Genomic DNA, 21980 nt, shown 5'->3' with positions numbered 1-21980 from the left:
CTCCCTGTGCTAACTATCACTTAAAGGGTCCCAGAATGTGTGTGATAAGGGCAGGAACCAGTCGTCGAGATCACGTCATCATCTTCAACTTTTCCACTCTTGCCTGAAGAATTCCCCATCCTCAAAAACCACCATGAAGTATCATTGCCACTGTTTTTTCCCGTGCTCACTTTAAATACATTATTACAAACAAACAAAATATTATTGCCTGGCATAATAACGATGACAGGCATAACATTCTCCCTTCCAAATTGTCATTTTTGACAGTTTTCATTGCTCACAATGGAGAATAATGATTTGCTATGTGACCAGAATTAATTCTTCTCCTTTCTCTATGGGAAGAGTGGAGACCGGGTGTGTGTAGGGGGGGGGGGGCGCACCTTGGCTAGCTTCTCTGGCACCAGCTCATCCTGCTGAGGGGCATCCGGCTCGGCGGCATCGCCCTGCTGCCGCGACTTGTGGTGGTGCTCCCGCTTCTCGGCCGCCTGCGCCGCCTGTGCCCGCTCCAGCTCTGCCTTCCTCCGCGCCTTCCGCTGCTTGTTCCGGAGCTTCTTCAGCTCTGACGGTGCCAGGTTCTCTGAAAAGGGGAAGGTCATTCAACCACTGACTACTCACCATGGCAGACATCACCTTACGACCGACTCGGGAGGGAGGGGGGCTGCTGAACGTACAACCCACCTCCTCAGCTGAATGCGAGATATTTTCAACCGAGTCTAGTTAAAAGTTAAAAAATCCCAATTGAGTCTACCAAACTTAAATTTCAATAGCTTCCATTAAATTTCAATTTAAGTGATGTCTACTTTTACACAGACGGTTAAATGCTTCAGGACCAAAATTTGGAGTCTTTATAAACATGACGTTTGCACATTGGTGGAAGCATAGCAATGGCCCTACCAGGAGGCCATGGGTTTGATTCCAGCCTAGGTTGAGTGTCCTTGGGTGATTTAGATTGTCCTTGGCGTTTCTTGTTCATAATCCAAAGTAAAATGCCAGACTTGGTCAACCATGGACTGCGAAATTTAATAATATGCTTATATTTCATATCATCTGATTAATAATATCTTCTAAATGCTCAAGGACCAAAGCATAAAACCTAAAATCCTACAATTAAATCATAGAAAACGTGTGCTATGATGCCACAACAGTAGCAAGCAAAAGGGAGGGAGGGACTGCATTAAACTCTCGTGTGCTCCACTGCCACACAAAGCACAACATCCTCTTTAGCGACGCACAAGTTTGCTGTCTTGGACCTCACTACCTTCCGCTTCCATGAATCCTTACAGCAACTGAAAAGGTGCTCAGCTGTTAGTTCGCAGCTAGACACCGGTGGTAGAAACTTTTCCTTGTCAACTGCGCCTCAACAAGCATAAACAGGGTGGAGAGCAATCAGACGGTGTTTGATCCAGGTTTGTTGAGGTTTATGAGGATGAAAAATCCCTTTTCAAGGTCTTGTCTTGGCATTTTGACTACCTCCCGTCTACCCCCTAGGTAACTCAATAGACACTGCCAAATGTACCTGTACAAATATTTCAGCCTTCTCCCCTCTAGCACAGATTACACATTCATGAGTCTATAAGGAATTAATAAAGAAATGTTTTAAAATGTTGATGGCTAACTAGAGTAGAAACCATGTGTACGGCAGAAAGATTACCTTGCTTGCAGTCAACATTCGAGCTTCTGACTTTTTTTTAGCATTTAGAAAATTTTTTTAAGTAGCATGGACTCTTTTAGCATTTTTTTTACTTCCAACATTAAGGAAATTCAAATAAATAGATTAGCGAATATTGACGCAAGCTTTTGATGACTTAGAATAGGTAAACATCATGAACCTACCAAAAATCGACATTTCATTAACAGCTAAAAAAAAAAACAGAATGATACAGAGCTAGAAAAGCATTTTATTAATTTAGAAAATTCTATGGCTGGCAGATAACACAGGAGGACGTCATTTGGTGCCGAATGAGTGCGTGTGTGGGCGGGGATAAAATCATTCCCACTACGGAGTATTCAGCTACTGTGGCATTCACACACAAAGAAGTAAGTCCGTACCTCGCGAATGTTACTGTCATAGTGCAGTCGTCGTTTAGAGTGGCATTCGGTAAGCCCAATCGACCGAACACGAATAGCCCGTCGATGAACACACAAGTGCCATGCACAAATCTTCACTTTATTGCAGAATACATAAGAGTGAATTGAAAGCCGTTTTACGGAAAATAGCTACATCAGCCATTTCCATTCAATTAAAATGAAGAATATTAAGGCATTTATATTTTACTGCATACCAAACTACATTTTCCTCGGGCGGCTCCGAGCACAGGCCGCCGCGGCAATGCACGTGCATTGGTCGCCACCTCTTCCCGTCGGGCGTCGGCGCGTTTGGGCACCCAGGAGTTGCTGCCCTCGCTCCCGGGTGCCCACTTTCAGGGAACTCTCTTTGAGGGCATGTCTGACGACATAAGGGATTACAACTATCGATTACATTCATTCTCCAATCATATCGAATGTTACTCGATAATATAAAATATTGAAATTGCCAGTCGAGTACTAAGGGAAGATGGCAGGGACTAGATGAAGGGCGAGATATTTTAGAAAACAAAATCATCGGATAAGTGTACGTAGATTTAGATTTTTAGAATAATTAATAACACGAATTTTCCGAGAGCCAGCTTCAACCGCTGGGCCGACGTGATCCAAGCTACGAAGTAAACGGGCTATGAAACCACTTGGTGAAGTAACTCTCGTTTAACAAAAGAGGCCATCGACTCGGACCACTACACTTACAAGGAAATTGTTAAAATTCGGAATAAAATTTGACAAAAATAAAATGTTTCCAGGAGACCTTAAATGTTTCACTTTAATGAAAATCTGCTCACTATTTAGCTTATTCAACTAATACTAATAATGAGAATGAATTTAATTATATCTTTTGAATATTGATATGAAGTATTGATAATTAATTTTAATTTAAATCACCTATTCTTTGCAAACGTACCGGCAACGGATGGTTCGGGAAAAATGTGGCGTATTTCATAGTTGTACCTGATTCGACAGGGCACCGAATAATCTACACAATATTGAGTCTATGCATGGATGACATTCTCACATCCGAGTCATCATCCGAGACATTGAAACGCGATTCTGACTCGGCTGCCCGGCACCGCGCGCCCCGTCGCGGCCCGCCACCTCGTCTGCCGCCGACCAGCAGGGCGAATTTGCTGAAACCAGTTAGTTTCTTCGATTGTGTTGTTTTTGCTTGTATAGTTCCCTGCAAGCCACCAGCATGGTGTTTGGCAGGGGGTGAATACACCACACTAATTTTGACCTTCATATTTTACCCCAACTGCGGTCAAGTAATGTTATTCTGATACCTTATCGTTCGTGGAAAAAATGCCATCTTAAATCTATCTGTTCTACACTTAATCTCTCTAATTTTATTCACATGATCTCACCTACCATAATACGATGGGGGTAATAGTACATTTTCAACATCACTGCAAAAGGGACCTCCTTCCAATTTATGCAAGAGCTTAAATCTGTAATTTAACCTTCGCTCCGTGAGTTATTCTCAGCCTAGCTCCTCTAATATTTTGGATACGCTACCAAGTTTATCATTTCAACGTTTTACAAATCTAGATCATCTACATTGCAGGCAATCAATTCAATTCGGCAATCAATCTAACTTCACGAGGATACCATTAATACTAGCAGTATAGTCAAAATAAACACAGTATGCGGAGAATGAAAACCAGAATTCAACGGCGAATTTTCGTTGACCAAAGAGTAATGTCCCACAGACTCGTATTTTTTTATTTCCTCTCAGGCTTCACTATTTTGCAATCGCTCCATAGCAAAATGAATGGATCCCTCAGATTTTCCAAAGAATTTTTTTACTATCGACCACGATTTCAATAGAAAACAATCAGCTTCAAGGCCTTTACAATGGCCGTTATGTAACCACATCCGAAAAAAATTGTGGAAAATACTCCCAAGTGATCTGTTCATTTCATCATTTTTTTTATTTTTCCCTGATGGAGAAATTTACGCAACATCGGAGCTTAAAAATTTTTCGGGACACTTTACCGATGCCAAAAAACAACACCAAATTCAAATTCACACGAATATTCTTGGATTACTGGATATGATGGAGTATAGAGCCCGCCCAAGTCTCCGACCTAAGGATAGTCACTAAAACAAGTTTATGGAATGCACTATAAATTGAGGCTTGAAAGTCTTAGACGAGTGCATTACGAGAACAATGGATCTGTGCCCATTCATTAATTCCGCTGAAAAAAATCTTCAAAAATATAGGCCCTACACAGTCGGGTCGAAATACGATGAAAACCCGACACAAGCAGCGATGAGGTCGAAAATAGATTTCCGAAATCGGCTCCATAAACGCTAACGACGACTTTGTTAAAAGCCTCATCAAAGATTTAGAAGAACAGCCATTGCATTTAAATATATAATTGCAAATTTAGGAGAATAGACATTAACAAATTCCGATAGCAAATGGGATGATGATGGTAGAATTTAACGCATGTAAATCGAAATAAAACTTCCGAGTGAAGTTCAAAAGATTTTTGATCAAAGAAGTAATGACAAACGTTATTTAATAATTGATTCCAACAGTAATAAACTGTCATCTTCATCGGGGGCGCCTTTCTGGAAATATTGAAAACAAATTACGTTACATCAGACATGAAAAGACAGCTTTATCGAAGGAAGAAAGCAGTGAATCACTTCGCTCCTGCTGCAATGATTAAGTTCTGCAGAAAGACGGGGAAGGGAGCGGGGTCAGGGGAAGGGGGGGGGGGGGGAAGAGAGGCAGCTTACATATTCTGTTAACTCGAGAGAGAGACCGCGCTCGCGGCGGAGAGGAAGACTTCCGTCGCCGAATCGGCGGCGGAGGCCGACAGCCGTCGAGGTCGCGGAGGGCGGGTGGTGGAAGTGCTCTTCCGCGGAATTGCTAAGTGGAGATGGGAACGAAATACCGATTAATCGTCATTCTGGGGCCACTTAATGTGTCCGAAGAATTTTGCATCCGATTGCGAAGTGTCAAAATGTCCTCTCGCAAAGACAGCTAGGGAGACGGACTATCTTCCCACGAAAAAGAAGTACATAAGTAGATTATCGAAGAACCTAGGCCAGCACTCTCTCCTCGCAATGCCCACCAAACGTTCAATGCATAATTCCAGTATGATCCCAGATTTTCCAGCCAAACATTAGTCCGCATATTTGAAGGGACAAAATTTCGCTGCAGAAGTTCGTCCATTCCTCACCGTCCTACAGGAGACTGGTAAGCAGGACTATCATGGAATATCCATTGACAGTGGTCTAACGGCCAGGGCGTGCTTTTGCTCAACTAAGCACCACAACTACTCCTAAGCTCCGCCTCTAAATAACACGAGGGTACACAGTCGAATCGTACAACTTCACACTTTAAAAAAGTAATGTACTACCGCTATAAAATATTTTTTTCATAGATATACAAGGGAAAAAGGTAAAGGCCACGTCATGTGAGGACTATAGGACAATTAGTTTGATATCCCACGCAGCTAAAGTTGTTCTCAGGATCACCAACAAAGGATATAGAGCAGGGCAAATGATTACTTAGGGGATGATCAGTTTGGGTTTAGGAAGGGGAGAGGTACGCGATGCCATTGCAGCAATGAGATTATTAATCGAGAGGAATATAGAACACAACCAGGAGGTATTTGCCTGTTTCGTAGATTTCGAAAAAGCGTTTGATAGAGTGAATTGGGAAAAACTAATGAGTATATTGCAGAAAATAGGAATAGATTGGAGGGAAAGGAGGCTACTCCGCAACCTGTACATGTCTCAGACTGCTCAGGTGCGGGCGGGAAACGGGGAGTCAGGATGGGCAGTGTTAGGAAGGGGTGAAAGGCAGGGTTTCCCATTATCACCGTTGCTGTTCAACCTGTATGCAGAGGAAATGATCAAAGAGGCATGGGAAGAACTCGAGGTAGGAATGAAAGTGGGCGGGGAATTCGTAAAATCAGTTAGGTTTGCTGATGACCAAGCTTTAGTTTGTCAGTCAGCCAAGGGGCTGCAAGCATTGCTGAGTGAATTGGAAATTCAGTGCGACAGGTATGGGATGAGAATCTATATTAATAAAACAAAGGTTATGCGATTTTCTAGAAAGAAAACGGCCAAGCTTAACATTAAAATAGGAGGGCAAAAACTAGAGCAGGTGGAACAGTTTACGTATCTCGGTAGTGTTTTGGACCAACACGGTCAAAGTAGTAGGGACGTAAGGAGAAGAATTGCGCAAGGCAAAGAGGCTCTCACAAGGAGCAGGGAGTTGATGACAGGGATGATGAGTAAGGATATTAAGAAAAGACTCGTCAAAACTTTGATATGGAGCATAGCTATGTACGGTGCGGAAACGTGGTCATTGAAGCAGGAGGATAGACGTAGATTGGAGGCTTTTGAAATGTGGGTGAGGAGAAGGTGAAATGGACAGAGAAGAAAACAAATGAGGAAGTACATGGTATGGTGGGCGAAGAGAGGGGTTTGTTGGGAGAAATCCTATGGAGGCAGGAAAAGTGGATGAAGGGGGTATTGACCGGCAGCGGGACGTTGAAGACTGTGATAGAGGGTAGAATGTTGGGAAAAAGAGGATAGGGAAGGAACAGGATAGGGATGTTGGACAGGATGAAGGGAGGAAGAAAGTACTCAGAGATGAAGAGGGACCTGATATAGAGTAGGATGATGGATTTTGTGTTTCGTTAGGAATCACAAAATATTTGTTTGGTAGAGGTGTCCATCCAAAAACCTACCTTAACCGGTAGATTACCTTAAAAAAATATATACAAGGGCAAACACCATTATTAATTAATGAAAAGAAGTCTCCTAGGACCATTATTTTACAGATGTTCGCACCCTTCCCGAAATATTCAAAGATCCGGGGGATCAAAAAATGCCAGCTCCATTAGATCGGAATGGTGGCTGGTGGCGGATCGCGGAGGACTGGCTGGCCAATCCCCGCGCTACCCTCGCTTCCTTCCCGAGGGTCGAAATCTCCGCGTGATTACCTCTCCCCGATTGGTGGCCACGGCGCCCCAGACTGGGATGCCACACACGCGAACTCGCGTTCCAAGCCCGCTCTAGACTGCAGTGGGCAGAATAAAAAAGAAAGGGCGAAGGAACGCCGAGAATCCCCGCTATGCACACCTCGGGCCATTCGCGAGAGCGGCCCCTCGCCCCCATTTCCGCGCCCCACGCCCGAATTCCCCAAGGACGGACCGCGGGGCGGGGTTAGGGCGTGGCCCGTGGGGTGGGGTCACGACCCTCCCACCCCACCCCCGCGCCAGGGGGTGAGGAACAGTCCCCTCCCTCCGGTGCGACCACTGAGGACAGCATTTGGGATTTGCATCTTGGGATTTCAAGTGAGCACTCACGAAATGCAACTTTATTTGCAGTCGCATACAAACCTATTTGTTCCTGCTTCAGCATCGGCCGTGGCCAGCACGGAGCCCACAAATGGCATACGTACATGCATACGTATGCCATTCATGTGTGTTTGCAACAGCGGTCGAAAGAAATGTCGAGGACGGTGGGGCAGTGGACGTCCAGTTAAGCGGGTGAAGAGAGTCTCGCACGATATCCCGGAAAACTCAATTCACGATTTCAGAAAGATTCGATACGACGAGAAACATCCTTCGAATTCCGTGCCCGGCCCTTGTAATAAATTCCACAAATTGAACGGTTTTTCCATTTCTCAACAAGAGAAACTCGACAATACCTGTATAGTTTTGTCAAAAAACATTAATTAATACTTTCTTTGTCAAGTCTCTTATCAATTCCCAAGTCAATTACTTCATACTTGAGAATTTTCTCATTATATTTTATTATTATTATTAGGTAATCTACCGGTTTAGGTAGGTTTTTGGATGGACATAATTACTAATTAAATGATTTGTGACCCCTAGCAAAACACAACATCCTAGTCTACATCAGGTCCCTCTTCATCTCCGAATACTTTCTTCCTCCCTTCATCCCGTCCAACATCCCTATCCTGTTCCTTCCCTTTCCTCGTTTGCCTAACATTCTCCCCTCTAACACAGTCTTCAACATCCCACTACCGATCAATACCCCCTTCATCCACTTTTCCTGCCTCCATAGGATTGCTCCCAACAAACCCCTCTCTTCGCCCACCATACCATGTACTTCCTCATTTGTTTTCTTCTCTGTCCATTTCACCTTCTCCATTCTTCTCCAAACCCACATTTCAAAAGCCTCCAGTCTACGTCTATCCTCCTGCTTCAATGACCACGTTTCCGCACCGTACATTCATAGCTACGCTCCATATCAAAGTTTTTACGAGTCTTTTCTTAATATCCTTACTCAATGTCCCTGTCATTAACTCCCTTCTCCTTGTGAAAGCCTCTTTGCCTAGCGCAATTCTTCTCCTTACGTTCCTACCACTGCGTTCATTTCGGTCCAAAAGACTTCCGAGATACGTGAACTGTTCTACCTGCTCTAGTTTTTGCCCTCCTATTTTAAATTTCCCGCAAAATATAAACATGTACAAATATTCTCCCATCATTTAAACCATTTTACAACACTTAAGCCATCTTTTTGACAATTCTACAGGATCATCTGAATATACGCACGTACCCTGTTATTGAATATTGTTAGATTCATGTACCTTCTCTGTGTGATTACCTCTTTTCGAGTGTAGAGGTGTCATGATTGGGATTAAGCACGCATGGTTCGTGACCAAACACCCCCCCCCACGCCCTTGCGGCGGATTGGGGGGGATTTTTAAAGTGTGGGTATTTTTTAAGTGTAGCTATTTTATTCTTACGAATTAGTATTTGCAAGCAAAAGGTAAGGTTTGGCACTGAAAGTGAAATCGCGTGAATAAGATCGAAGCTTACTGAAACATCCAAAGTGCGTTAGCGAAATATTATAAATAAGGAATTTAATTTAGAGCCTTTTAACTATTCTCACGGCATGTGCCAGCGGATTGACCTAGAGAGGAAAGGCAAACCGATTGGCTGTTTCTTTCTTTCATGATGTCACCGCATACCGCTGTTTCTCCGTCAGTCATCAGAAAATTGGGAAAGCCGAGATATTTCCGAAAACACAACAACCAAATTAATCGAAATCCAATGCTACTCCCTACTGAAACAAGACCCGGAAAAACGTTCTTCAAATTCAATCAAAGACCCATTTGATTTTAAGAATTGCACTAAATTAATTTCGAATATGGTCTAAACGTGCCTAATACAATTTGAAAGCGAAATTTTCAACACGCATCCACTTCGAACTACTCATGTTACACTCTTATTAACCTTTGCATGTAATCATTGGTCGACGCATGTCCCAACCGATCACGGTTCACGATTATTTCTTCCACTCGGAGGGCTGGACGTCAAGTGTGGAAATGTCGACTTTGATAAGTAATTCCAATATTTCCAGTTACCAGAATCAGTGGCCAACAAACGTCTCCTCCGCGGCCAATTAGGCTTATCGATTAACCAGACGAACTATCAAATAACGACAAAATGTTAAGCCTTTGAAAAAACAATACATACTACAAGCGTAGGGATCCAGTGCACCTCCGCCCTTCGTTCTTGGCTATGAGTAATGGCTGAATTTTGCATTTCACATCCCGTGTTGCAAACGTTCACTACTTCGTGAAAAAATACAAAACCCCATCAATCATCGTTTTTCATTTGAAGTTTAAACAAAACAGACTTCGGGTGATATAGAGAGTCCTATGCTATGATACCACACCAATGAATACGAGTCGTGTGAAATTTGCACTCAGTATGCAATAGTGCCATCGCAATTGGTGCCCGTTCCCTGCGCGGATTCCCAGGGAGATCCGGTAGAACCGAAATGCGCTACGCAGCCGAGTGCGATATGACATGGTGATCTAAAATCGCTGGGATCGAACCAAAGCCCTCAGGTGGGAAGCAGAACACTGCACCCACTCGGTCATCACGCCCTTCTTTCGCGACGGCCGCTAGGCAAATTACTCGGGCGCGTGGAAGTTGCGATTTGGGCAGAGGTAAGAGATGCGAACCACAATTGCCGCCCCACTCGATCATCCAATTACTAATCCACTCCGAATCGGCGTGAGTGCCGACCGCCTTTCTGTTGGATCTAGAGCCCGTCGGAACAACAACGACGTCCGTTCCCTGCGGAGAATAAGGAACGGGGCAGGTGGTGGGTGGGTGTGGTTCGAGGGGACGAAGGCCACGACTCCGCAACCGTAAGGCACCCAACCCGGCCCTCTCGGGAGAGAGGGAGAGAGCGTGACCCTGAGATTCCCACGGCGGGGCGTGGTGGTGGTGACCCGTGGCGGCGAGAGGTGGCAGGGCAGCTAACGGAGTGCTGCCCTGCCGGATCATTCGCCAAGAGAATACATAAAACAAAAAAATGACCTCGCGGGTCAGACGAAGGAAATGAAATTTTCCCTCGGCCTGAACGCAATTTGTGGTGTGGGGCGCCAGTCACGTTTCCTTTCGATTTATCGTAGATAGTCGGTCCATTTTCGTCTCATTTCTCCATAAACGCACTCGTCCGCCACTCGAGTCGAGAGAGACGGGGAATTTGCCAAGAAAAGTTATCCTTGAGAAACATTAACGAATCTCGAGCAGAGGTTAAAAAGCCTTCCGAGATAAGATAATACTCATTGGCAACCCAAATTCAATATAGCGCCTTATGCGATTGCTACAAAATGCTTTATTATGGGGAGTAATAACATTTTAAATCGATGTAAAACAATTTTAAGCTTTAGAAAACGGCTGAAGAATCCAACAAAGGTTTGGTGTCGGGGAAAAAAGCTGAAGTCACCAGATTGACTTCCACGAGTGATATTACCGAAGCAATAAATTGGCTTGAATAAGGAAGTTTACATCATACACATTTCGTTTCTCTGATAATGAGGAAAAAGGTTCTTCTTCACTGAAGACAATTATCAGGTTTATCTTGAATATGGCGAGCGAACAGCACTAAAAAGAGAAATATTTTTGTCGAAGATGGGGATTAAATAAAGGATGAAAAAAGTGTTATGCTTCTGCTTTCAAAGATTATCGCAAGAAATTATTGTTCTCGTAGTTTAAGCATGAAGTTGATTGGTTTTCATTTTTTTTGGGTAGGTGTAATACCCTGGCCACGGATATACGCTGAAAAGAATGAAATACCTATACACTACAATTTCTACCACCAAGAACAGCGTTTACCATTACTTTTCAAACACCCTGAAAATTAGAAAGTTTTGCAGAAAACGCCCACGTGCGGAAACAATTAACAAATATTTTAGGAGTATTATCCAAAAATTCACCACACCCTAACACAATAAACATCTTCACAGATGAACACGCAGATGACCAACCTAGCACATAACTGTCAGGGCAAGAGCGGTTGTCGAGTGCTATGATCAGGATGTCAACCAATCAAGCTCAAGAAAAATCCCCAACGATGCGGGCGACTTTTTTTTGAAAATTTTCTCAATGCAACAATTTCAAAGCGTAAAAATCATTCGCCTCGGTCAAGGCGAATGATTTTTACACTTTGAATCTGTTGCATTGTAACGCGCCTCAGCGGATGTCTCCGTTAAAAGTTACCGTCGCGGTATCTCCCGTAACTTATGGAGTTTTTAAGATGCATTTCTCACGCATTACAGAAAACGTGTCCGCCTTTTGGGCCAAACGCATTGGCATTTCCAGAGCTTCGTAAACTTGGACTTCCGTAAGCGATCTCCACACGCAAAGACGCCATCCTGCTAAATCCGCTGTCGAGCTACGGACCACCGACATACGTATGTGTTTACAAGGAGCCCGGATGAAAGAAACAACAGGTTGCACGGTCGCACGTAAGTCATCAAACACCGAAAACGAACAAATGGGAAATACACAATAATTTGTGCAATGAATGCAATGATTTTGGCCGTCACAGATTTCGACAAACAAGACATCACTATTAGGGCCGCTCTAACCACATCAGGGCCACTAAATGCAGCAACGCCCGTCCCATTGCCATGAGTTCGGCATGAGCATTACCAATATTTCGAAAACGCAGTTCCACGAAGTGACGCCTAACTTTAGCCTCAAGGCAACACAACATTTTGAACGTTTAGCTAATTTTTATATGCTATTTCAAAAGGACAATTTTCAAAGACACTATAATTCATCCACTATAATTCATCAAATTTGCAACTTTCACGAAAGATTAAATATACAATAATTGGCATTTACCTTAATAGCTTTCGTGAACGAAAGAAAGGTCCTCGTTCCTTAGCACTCAATTGAATATAATATTTAAATCCCCTTAAAAGGGTAACGATATCCATATTATGCTGAAAATGTATGTATGCTAAATCAGGGGAATATTAAAACAATAGGATGCCATCAATCATCCGGATTGAAAATTCCATATTGGGCCAGTAGAATCTCGCGACCGAAAATACGCGTCTTTAAGGATATGGACCGAAGAAATCGCGGGGCGCAGGCATTTGCGCACCAAAGATGCACAGCATTTGCACTTGACGACGCCCCAACAAAATAAAACCGAAGAAATGCGAATTTCATCTGGAAAATCCCTACACATGAAGGATTCCGTATTCGGAGAAGGTAGAAGTACCTAGAGAGGGGGTATCCTAATTTTAGTTATTGGCACATTCCTAAGATAGTATAAAGGGCGAAATTGAGAAGAAGTTTCCTCAGACGGTTACGAAATCACAACCATCCATAAAAAGAAGTAACCTGTCATCATAACAGTGACATTCCAATTCTCTCACACGCAGATTCCGCGAAAGCTCAGCACTTCACGTTCCGTCTACCTCGAGTTCATCCTCGACTAATCGCCGCCGCATTGAACGGACGGACCGAAGCGAAACCAGTTCCGAGAGACTTTCAATCAGCCGACGGCGAGAGACGGTGGGCCATGGACTGGCCGGAGAGGAAGGGCACCCGCGACCGAGGTGACCCCGACGAGGAGAGCGACAGTGTTGCTTGAGGAAGGACATCACGTTCACAAGATCGCGGGGGTTGCCATCACTGATGAACGGGTAACTTTCCATAATTCTACTCGACGTAATTTACCGATATAAATGCCCAATTGTCGAAAGTGATCAATATTACCCCTTAATTTATGGTTTGAAACAATATGTGCATAGGAAACCCAATGATAAACCCTCAAAATTCTCCACACACCCTCAATCAAACCTAATGCAGGACTCCTCGACTCTACTTGACCCTATGAGGCGCGCGTAAACTTCGAGCAGGGCATTCGTGATAAGGCTTCGTCTTACCAGGAAGTTCTGAAGCCCGAAATACACATATCTAATATCAAATCCAAGGGTGTCCGGAAGGAAGGTGTCACCTGGACCTGGGACGCCCTGCAAGTAACCCTGCGCTCTACTCACTGAACTACCACGATCCCCACGTTATACATCAATCTACAATGAAAAAGCATTGAAAACTCTTAAAAACCAAAGGACTTATTCCAACCTTTTGCCACAGTAGGTTAAATTACGGAACGAATGATAATCCAACACACACGAGAAAGTGATTCCACTCTCATCTGTGACAATTACATGCATTAATTTGTTCAGCATCACAGTGGGTTGCCAAAATTGTTTGGCAGCAACACTTCAACACTCTCCCGTTTCAAAATGCCAAATCCCTCCATTCCCTCGAAGTTCCGGCATCTCCTGCCTCCCTTCGTTCATCCGAGGCCTTCTTACTCCGTAATTCTTCTTCGTTGGCGGTCATCCACATTTCCTTAATTTATGCCCTTGCGAAGTATTCTGTCTTCCCTCAGGATATGAGCCAACAATTACCCCCCTCCCCCTCTTCCTGTCCCCTATCGCCTTCACTCTTGCTTATCCATTTCATATTCATCATCCCTCTTCAGCTTCAGTCGCCTCTCATTTTCGTTTCTCTGCTACTCCTCTCAACCATGTCTCACATCCATATAATACTCTTCACGAATCGATTCCTTAGGAGCATGCCAGTACTATTTGCCATCAGCAGTTGTTTCATCAGATAAGAAGGCCCTTTTTAGCATTCCTATTCTGCCTCTTGCTTCTTCCATCACTACTGATCATAAATGGCTTAAATCTCCCACTTACCCCAGGGTGCCTTTCCCTAATCTTACTTGGAGATCATCTTCCCTCCTTCCACTGCACACCATTACTTCGGTTATATTCTGGAGGATTTTCTTTTCCACTCACTTCTCATACCTCGAGTCTATTAGCGTCCTTGTTTAATTCTTCTCCCTCCGCAAATATAGCTATGTCGCGCTCAAATTGCAGCACACGAGGGCAATTTAAAAAGTCCATGCAAAAATGAAAACTACTTAATTTTTCAGAATAAATCATTTTTATTTTTCAAAAGTATCTCCTTTTGGGCTTATAAATTCGTCCAACATTCCACTAGTTTGTTGATCCCTTTCAAATAACGCGTTTGTTCCAAGTCCACAAAAAATTGGCATTGGATTCCGCATTCAACTCCTCCGTTGAACATAATCGACTTCCCGACAGTAATTTTCTCACATTCAAGATCAGGTAGTAGTAGTCCCGAGGGAGGCAAATCTGGAAAATACGGAGAATGAGGACAAGGGATGGAATCGTAACTCCATTAACGTGGCGGCCACGACTGCGAGGGAGAGAGAGAGCAGGGTTGCAGGGCAGAGTTGTGATGGAAAAGGAATTTTCAAGGGGTTGCCGAGACGTTTCTCTAGCTGTTCACTTTTCTATCGGTCTATTATTTGTAGCATTGAGATGGAATAATATGCGAATTTGGGCGGGAACCAAACAGCGCGAAAGAAGCACGGTGGAAGACGAAGTGCGAGGAAATGGAAAGTTGGCAGAGGAAGGGTGAAATTGGTGCGGTATGGAGGATGGTAAAATCACACTCAGGAAACACGGGGGCGGGTAATTCCTCGCAAACAATCACAGATAAGTCGGGTAAATTATTAATTAAACCAGGGAAGATTCAAGTGAGATTTTTGGACTATACAGAGGAACCATATGGTAAAAATAAATAAGGCCAGTAGGCTTAGACGTATTTTAAATCAAATAATGTTGCGGGAGTATGTATACAGGGTTCGTCCGGAAAATAAGTGTACTGACTACTGATTTTTTCCCGCCGCTCCAGGCGCGCCCAGCACCGCTCTGACGGGCTGCGATTGGAGGGGGGTATGTTGGCATGCGACGCTGAAAAAGGCAGTCGGCTCTGAGCTGTGGTGTAGTGAGGAGCTCTGTTAACGCGAACCTCCACGCTCGACCCACGTCACGGAACGCGATGCCGAAGTTTTTGGAGCAGCGTTATTCCATCAAATTTGCGGTAAAGCTTGGGAAATCGTCTACCGAAACTGTCGGTATGATTAACTAGGCTTACGGGGAGTCAGCCATGTCCAGAAACATGATCTTTCGGTGGCACAAGATGTTCGTGGAGGGCAGAGAAGAGGTCGACGACGAGTCTTCGAGAGGTTCCCGATGATGCCTTCGCGGGAGCGTTCCAGGAATGGGAACGCCGCTGGAACAAGTGTATCGACTCACAAGGGTCCTATTTTGAGGAATATTAGCTTAAGATATGTAAAAGTGTAATAAATTTTTTTTCCTGAGCTCAGTACACTTATTTTCCGGATGAACCCTGTACAACAATCCCGCAAAACTACATCAAGGTTTCGGAGAACAAGGGAGAAAGAGTTTACATGTATTTTTTGTAGCATTCATGGGGGAAGAATTTGGCGGAAAAATTTCGTCAGATCAATGTTTGCTCCTATTCAGGAAAAAGGGAAAGACAGCAATGTGGAAGGACTACAGAATTCAACAAAACAACGGACAACAAAATTCTATCATTGTATGCGTGCACTGATTCCGATATATTTCTCATCTACAGAAGTATGGTTTTGAGAAGTGAGCATTAAAAAGGGAATGATATGAATTTTTTATTCAAATATTTCGCATATGAAATGAAGATAGAAGGAATGAAGACAAATAAACAAGATGCAATGTCCACCACACCTGCGCCCGCGATGTGCACCAAGCACCATTTATGCGTCGGTGCTTCTGAATGATTTTCAGTCAATATTTCTAATTTCTTGAGTGTGTGTAATGTTTGCCATACTTTTTCCAAATTACTTCAAATTTTTCGAAAGTAAAAACATATTTAAGCACACTCAATTTGCCTTGTTTTCACAATTTCAATTAACATTGAACTGATTTGATCGAAACAAGGGGATTTTCGCGATTTTTAAAAACAATGCAAATGTATAGTAATAACAAACAAATTCTGCACCACCGCATCATATATATGAAGCGTATAGTAGATCAATCCAGTTGGATTTTCGCGGATCTCTCTCGAGTCACCACAAAATGACAGCCATTATTCGGCGTAGTGTCCAACAGACCCCGCGACATGTCATGGCTGGGAAGTGTGACCACAACGGGCCAAGGACATAAGGAGAATAATTGCGTTTGGCAAAGAAGCCCTCACATGGAGTAGGGAATTGATGACAGGGACGTTGAAAAACGTATAGAAAATGCTCGCCGATACTTTGATACTGAGCGTAGTTATTATGTAAGGCGCGGAAACATGATCATTGAAGCAGAATAATAGGCATAGATTGGAGGCTTTTGAAACGTGGTTGCAGAGCGGGTGAAGTGGACAGAAGGGAAAGCAAATGAGGAAGTGCCGGGGTACAGTGGGCGAGGAGAGGTGATTGCTGGGAGAAATCATTCGGATGCAGGAAATAAATCCCCGCTCATCCCAAGTTGTAGGTGGGCAACCTGACAACACACACACACATCGCATAAGAAAACTGGCAAGCGAAGGAGGGGCACTCTGAAACTCCGGAATCCAGGTCACGTGCGAAACGACTCCCACAGAGAGAGATTGGGAGGGGGCCCACCAGTGGCCACCATTATTAATCCGCGATCGGACGAAGCTCCTCCAAACCACACGCACGCACACACCTTTCCCTCCGCCGCCCGCCAATATCACTCCTCGCCTTTCATGCCTGGCATCTTATGGCGTCGTCCTATCCCATCCGCCTTCCCGCCCGATTTTCCTTTCACAACTGCCCTCGGCAAGCCAAAGGAGTCTCTCACCATGGATGTCACTAATTACTCAATGAAATATTCAAACAGTTTTCCTTGTTTGCCCATTCAAAAAAAGCATGTCATTCCATGAACAAAATGTTACTCGAAAGTACCAAATATCATCATCTTCAGAAATACATTTATACTTGAATTGCATAAAAAGATTCGGGAGAGGTTTCCTAAAAAATGTATTCCAGATATTGTTAATTTGCCTCAAAATTCTTCCGAGTACTTCTTCCTTTGAGCGTCGACACACTTTTGCCCTCGCGGCTTTTCCACGACTCCAAGGCTCCCTGGTAGGCGGATTCCGGATGGCTCTTAAGGGTACGCGTTCAAGCTTCTTCGACGGCACTTAGGGACCCATGGTCGTGTCCTTCGAGGGAGGATTTCACTTAAGGAAATAGGAAATAGTCTGCTGGTGCCATGACGGGATTAGTAAGAGGGTTGGGGAATCGTCGCGATGACGTTGCAGTTCTTTGCAAGCTTGGATGTCCGTCAAAACCTTCGGGACGAAAATAGCTAAGATATTTCACATTCCCAAATTTTCATTGATAATAATGGTGTGCACTGTCATTGTCTTACCAATGCCAATACGATCTGCGATCATGCGCACACTCAACCCACGGGCTTCTGAATTCAGCACTTCACGCACACGTCAGGGAAACATTTTCACCGAAACTTTTTAAACAAACCTTGTATACTATTATTATTGGTATTCTATCGGCTAAGGTAAGTTTTAGATGGACACAGTCTACACAAAGGTGCAACACATTCACTTGGCTCTCCTAACACAAAAAGCTGATCCCTGACACTACAGTCTTAAAAGCACATTTCAAAATCCTCCAATCTACGCCTATCACCCCGCTTCAAGGAATATGTTTCTGCGCTGTACATAACAACGCCCCATGTCAAAGTTTTGACAAGCATTTTCTAACCACCCAGAACAATGACCTAGTTCTTCGGTTCTTCTTTTATCTCTACTGGTAATATCCCATCCATTGCTAGCTCTATGTTGACTACGCTTCTTCCTACCTATTTATTCAATATTATGGCAACCCATCGTTCGCTCTCGTCCCCTCCGCCGCATATTACTCAATAACTATCACTCCAGCAAACCCCGCTATCCTTCCATCTCACCTCGCACAGACCTAAAATATCTATATTCCCCCTTTCCATGTCTCGCTTTATCTTTTCCAATTTCCCTGCCCTGAGGATCGTACCATATACTACAGACCTTCCTAAATGTTTATAAACATCTAATGGCTAAATTGGCACCATTCAATAAATGAAGTTCAGCAACAAATATTTAACGAGTACTTCACGAAAGAAACTAAATTTCATTTCCGGATAATTAGCGAATTGGTATTCCAGGGTGGAGCACTGAACGCGTTATGGGCCGCATCCAGCCGAGGAGGAGTAATAGGAGTAACCCCCCCCCCCAAGACAACTTTTTCCAGTTATTTCTTTTCCCCAGTCGTTGGTCTTTCCCGTTGTCCCTTGCCTAAATAAAAGAACCCGACTCTTTCGGCTTCTCCGATTGGTGGCGGTACTGGTCACGATTCGCTCGATCAGTTTACCCTTTCTCCTTTCCAAGGCGTTCACCCCGCACTTCCGTCAACTCCCTCCCTCCCTTAGTCCCTACGTATGACATTAGATCCACACGTATTTTCTGAGAGACTCTAGGGAAACAAAATGCTTTTTACATTTATTTTGCTATTATGTATTCACAATGGTGCAACGTGTATGACCAATTGAAAAACCGACAGACAACTCCCAGTTGCCATTCACTGCCGAGAAGTGCGCGTATTGTTCAAGTAATGCTCAAGGCAAGAGATTAAATGGAAACTTCCACGTAAAGGGATGTGAACGCAGTCGAAACAAGAGGGGAGACTTTCCGCACGCCCAAGCTGCCAGGCGATTGGCAATTCCAGCCGAGACGTTCCCCGTCCGTGAGTTTAAAACGGGATGACTATCGACATACATATAGTATATCGACCAGCTGTCGCGAGACTGGAACTGACATTTGTTTCAACCGAAATTGTCCATGCCGCCATTTCTCTGATACTTACAAGGATATGAAACTGAGCTTCCGTTTTGAAAATTTTATTTACACATCATTTATCAACACTAAACCGAAGAATGAGTGGTTGAGAGGCGAGGGCAGCGCCCCGGGGAGATCCCCATTCCGCAGTTCCGTTTCCCCAGGTGATCTGGCAATCGGACCGTGGGTTCCCGGAGAGCGTCACCCGACCCCGGGCCATTTCCCCGTTCGCGGAAGAGAACCCCGGGCGTGTCGCAGTACGAGCCTACGAGATCGGGGAAGATATGAGCACGACTGTATGCAATGCCTGCTACACGGAGACGTTAGTGGACTCCTAGGATCTAATGCATTCCCTCCGATCACGAGCCGGCTACAACTAACACGAGTTTTAACCGTGAGCATTGTTTCGAAGACAAATATTCGCCACCTGCCCTGGAGGCGTCTTGAAATTAAATTTCCAAAACAGGGTCGCCACAGACAACCAGGGAAAACACTCTTTAACTCTCTCCCACTGCTATTCCAAGTTACACATTCATGCATTCCTCCACGTTCGTTTTCCGCAATTTATGATGTAGTTAACCATTGGTTGGTGACCTAACACCCCCCGCCACACGCCCTTGCGGCGGCTTGCGGGGTATTATGTAGATGTAGATGTAAGCACATGAAATCAAATTTTATTGTTAATTAAATTTTGTCTACACAAAATATTATCTTGATTACAGTAAGAAAATGATTCTTAATAAACAGAAATGCATTTGTCCTTTTAAGAAGAAAGAGAGAAATGGAAAAATGTTAACTTATATTATGATAAACATGTGTACGATACAAAGCATGGGGAAATGAAAATTCTTCCTCATGGCCCCGGGAAATATTAAATCGCTCGACAATATAATTAACTTTTAACGACTGTGCTACCGTGACTGAGGCGCTGCGAAAGGGCCGTAAGAATTCTTCCTCTTTCCCCCATTCCTTGGCATGAACATTTTTCTTGATATAGAAATATTTAATTAACAACCACGGGAATCCAGAAGAAACATTTATATGAAAACAATTCGCTTTATTTCCAATGGAGACTTCAATGACCACGACCTAGTTATTTTCGGCGCCGCGATATCTTCCGGTGTTTATTTATACATGAAAATGTAGACCATTAAATGATTGCATTCACGTACGACAGATGAAAAGAGTGCAGGAGGTACACCGTAAGGTGAAACTGGGTCGAGGGCAATGACATATCTCTAGATTACCAAGTTATGTATTTTAATACATTCCACAGAGTGACACTTAGTATCGTTGAAATGATACTTGTACCGTGAACATGTATCACGCAAAATAGATGTGACACACTGAGGGTGCGCCCCGTCGCCTCGCAAACGTCCCGCCCACACCCCAGGGCCCCCAGGGGTGTCTCCCGATTGGAGGTGGTGGGAGGGCGACGTGCTTGTGCAGTGGCCGAGTGCTTCCCACGGCTCGAATGCGGAATGGCTGCGGCGTGCACCGAGTAGCCTTGCCTTTCACGACGGCAGAACACCGCCCAGTGAGGCCGGAAAGAGTTCCATGAAGTTGGTTCGACGATCCTCAGAAAAAAACACAAGCGCAATTTCCTCCATGAGCAACAACGCCTCCCTCCGCTTCCAGATTCACCAGTTACCTTCCAAATCCCTTTGCCGATCCCTAAGGTATCCCGACAACCCCCTTCTGTCGCCTCTGCGAATACAGACTTCGATCCTCATATGTAATACCGTGGACCGGAAACTACCTATCTACCGACCAGACAGCATTAAGGTAATTGCCAGTTCTTCCTTAACAGACAACCACGACACATCCCACTCTAAAACAAACCGAAAGCGTACGCATCTCTCGCGGAGAGCATACGTATTTGCTGGGGACGGGTCATCCGCGGCAGCAGGGGAACCCGTGGAGGGAAGATGGAAACATTCCGGGAGATGGCGTCGAATGTACATCTTAAGAGTGAACCCTTGAATTCTAGCTCAAAGAAAATTCTAAAATGCTCAACGACATTTTAATCCTCGCTCGGAATCATCATTCGAGCGGAATGGAAAATATGACGACGAAACTAAACGCACAAATTAGAGATATTCCCGAAATGACGCGATAGTCTCTCGGGTGCTGCACCTCTCGGTGCAGCACCCGAGAGACTATCGCGTCCATTTCAAAGAAATCGGGAATTAAATGTGTCCAACTGTGAGTCCTGAGAATATCCAGAATAATGGCAGGCCGCGCTAATTCCATCCCACCGAACACTTGGTAGTTGGTGTGCATTGTAAGGGTATTTGGGGGAGGATGGGGATGGATGGAAGGGAGGGACTGGCTCCCTCCCAACCAACTCATTGGCAATTAGTGACGGCAGGATTTTTTCGCGCTGCGTCACGTCACCATCGCCACTGATGCGCTCAAGTGCTCACATGCGTAAGGAAAGGAAGGGAAGGGAAAGGAAGGAAGGGAAAGGAAGGAAGGGAAAGGAAGGAAGGGAAAGGAAGGAAGGGAAAGGAAGGAAGGGAAAATTTTTCCCAGTCGGTCTCCTCCAGAAAATCGACTTTTTTGGTGAAATGAAAAATTTGAAAAAATATACATAATGTAATTAGCTGGAACAATCAATATGACAATCTGCAGCGGGATTAATGAAGAGCTCGGTATCGAAGGCAAGTCCAAAGGATGTGTGTGCCTCATCGTCCAAATTGCACCTGGTGTCCTTCGGGAATCATTTTCCTCCCATCTTGACCCCGGGATCAGTCGGCTCTCACATGAGCAGGGGGCACAACCGCATACGCGGGGATTCGCGATTTCTATTCATAAACCACGCGGAAGGATTTCATTTCCTGATTTGTGATG

General features: G+C 44.3%; 1 protein-coding gene across 1 annotated transcript in view; it reads right to left on the bottom strand.

The window, feature by feature from the left end:
• Positions 1-21980, bottom strand: part of Naa15-16 (N-alpha-acetyltransferase 15/16) — a 183980-nt gene that overhangs the window by 23518 nt on the left and 138482 nt on the right. The window contains exon 12 of the mRNA XM_071591443.1: positions 381-577. Coding sequence (XP_071447544.1) covers positions 381-577 — 197 coding nt within the window. The remainder of the gene's footprint in view (positions 1-380; positions 578-21980) is intronic.

Source organism: Hetaerina americana, unplaced genomic scaffold (assembly GCF_022747635.1).
Source record: "Hetaerina americana unplaced genomic scaffold, ioHetAmer1.1.p SCAF_47, whole genome shotgun sequence".
Classification (NCBI taxonomy): Eukaryota; Metazoa; Arthropoda; class Insecta; order Odonata; family Calopterygidae; genus Hetaerina; species Hetaerina americana.
The sequence above is the reverse complement of the archived record's forward strand: the minus strand, read 5'-3'. Positions and strand labels throughout refer to the sequence as shown.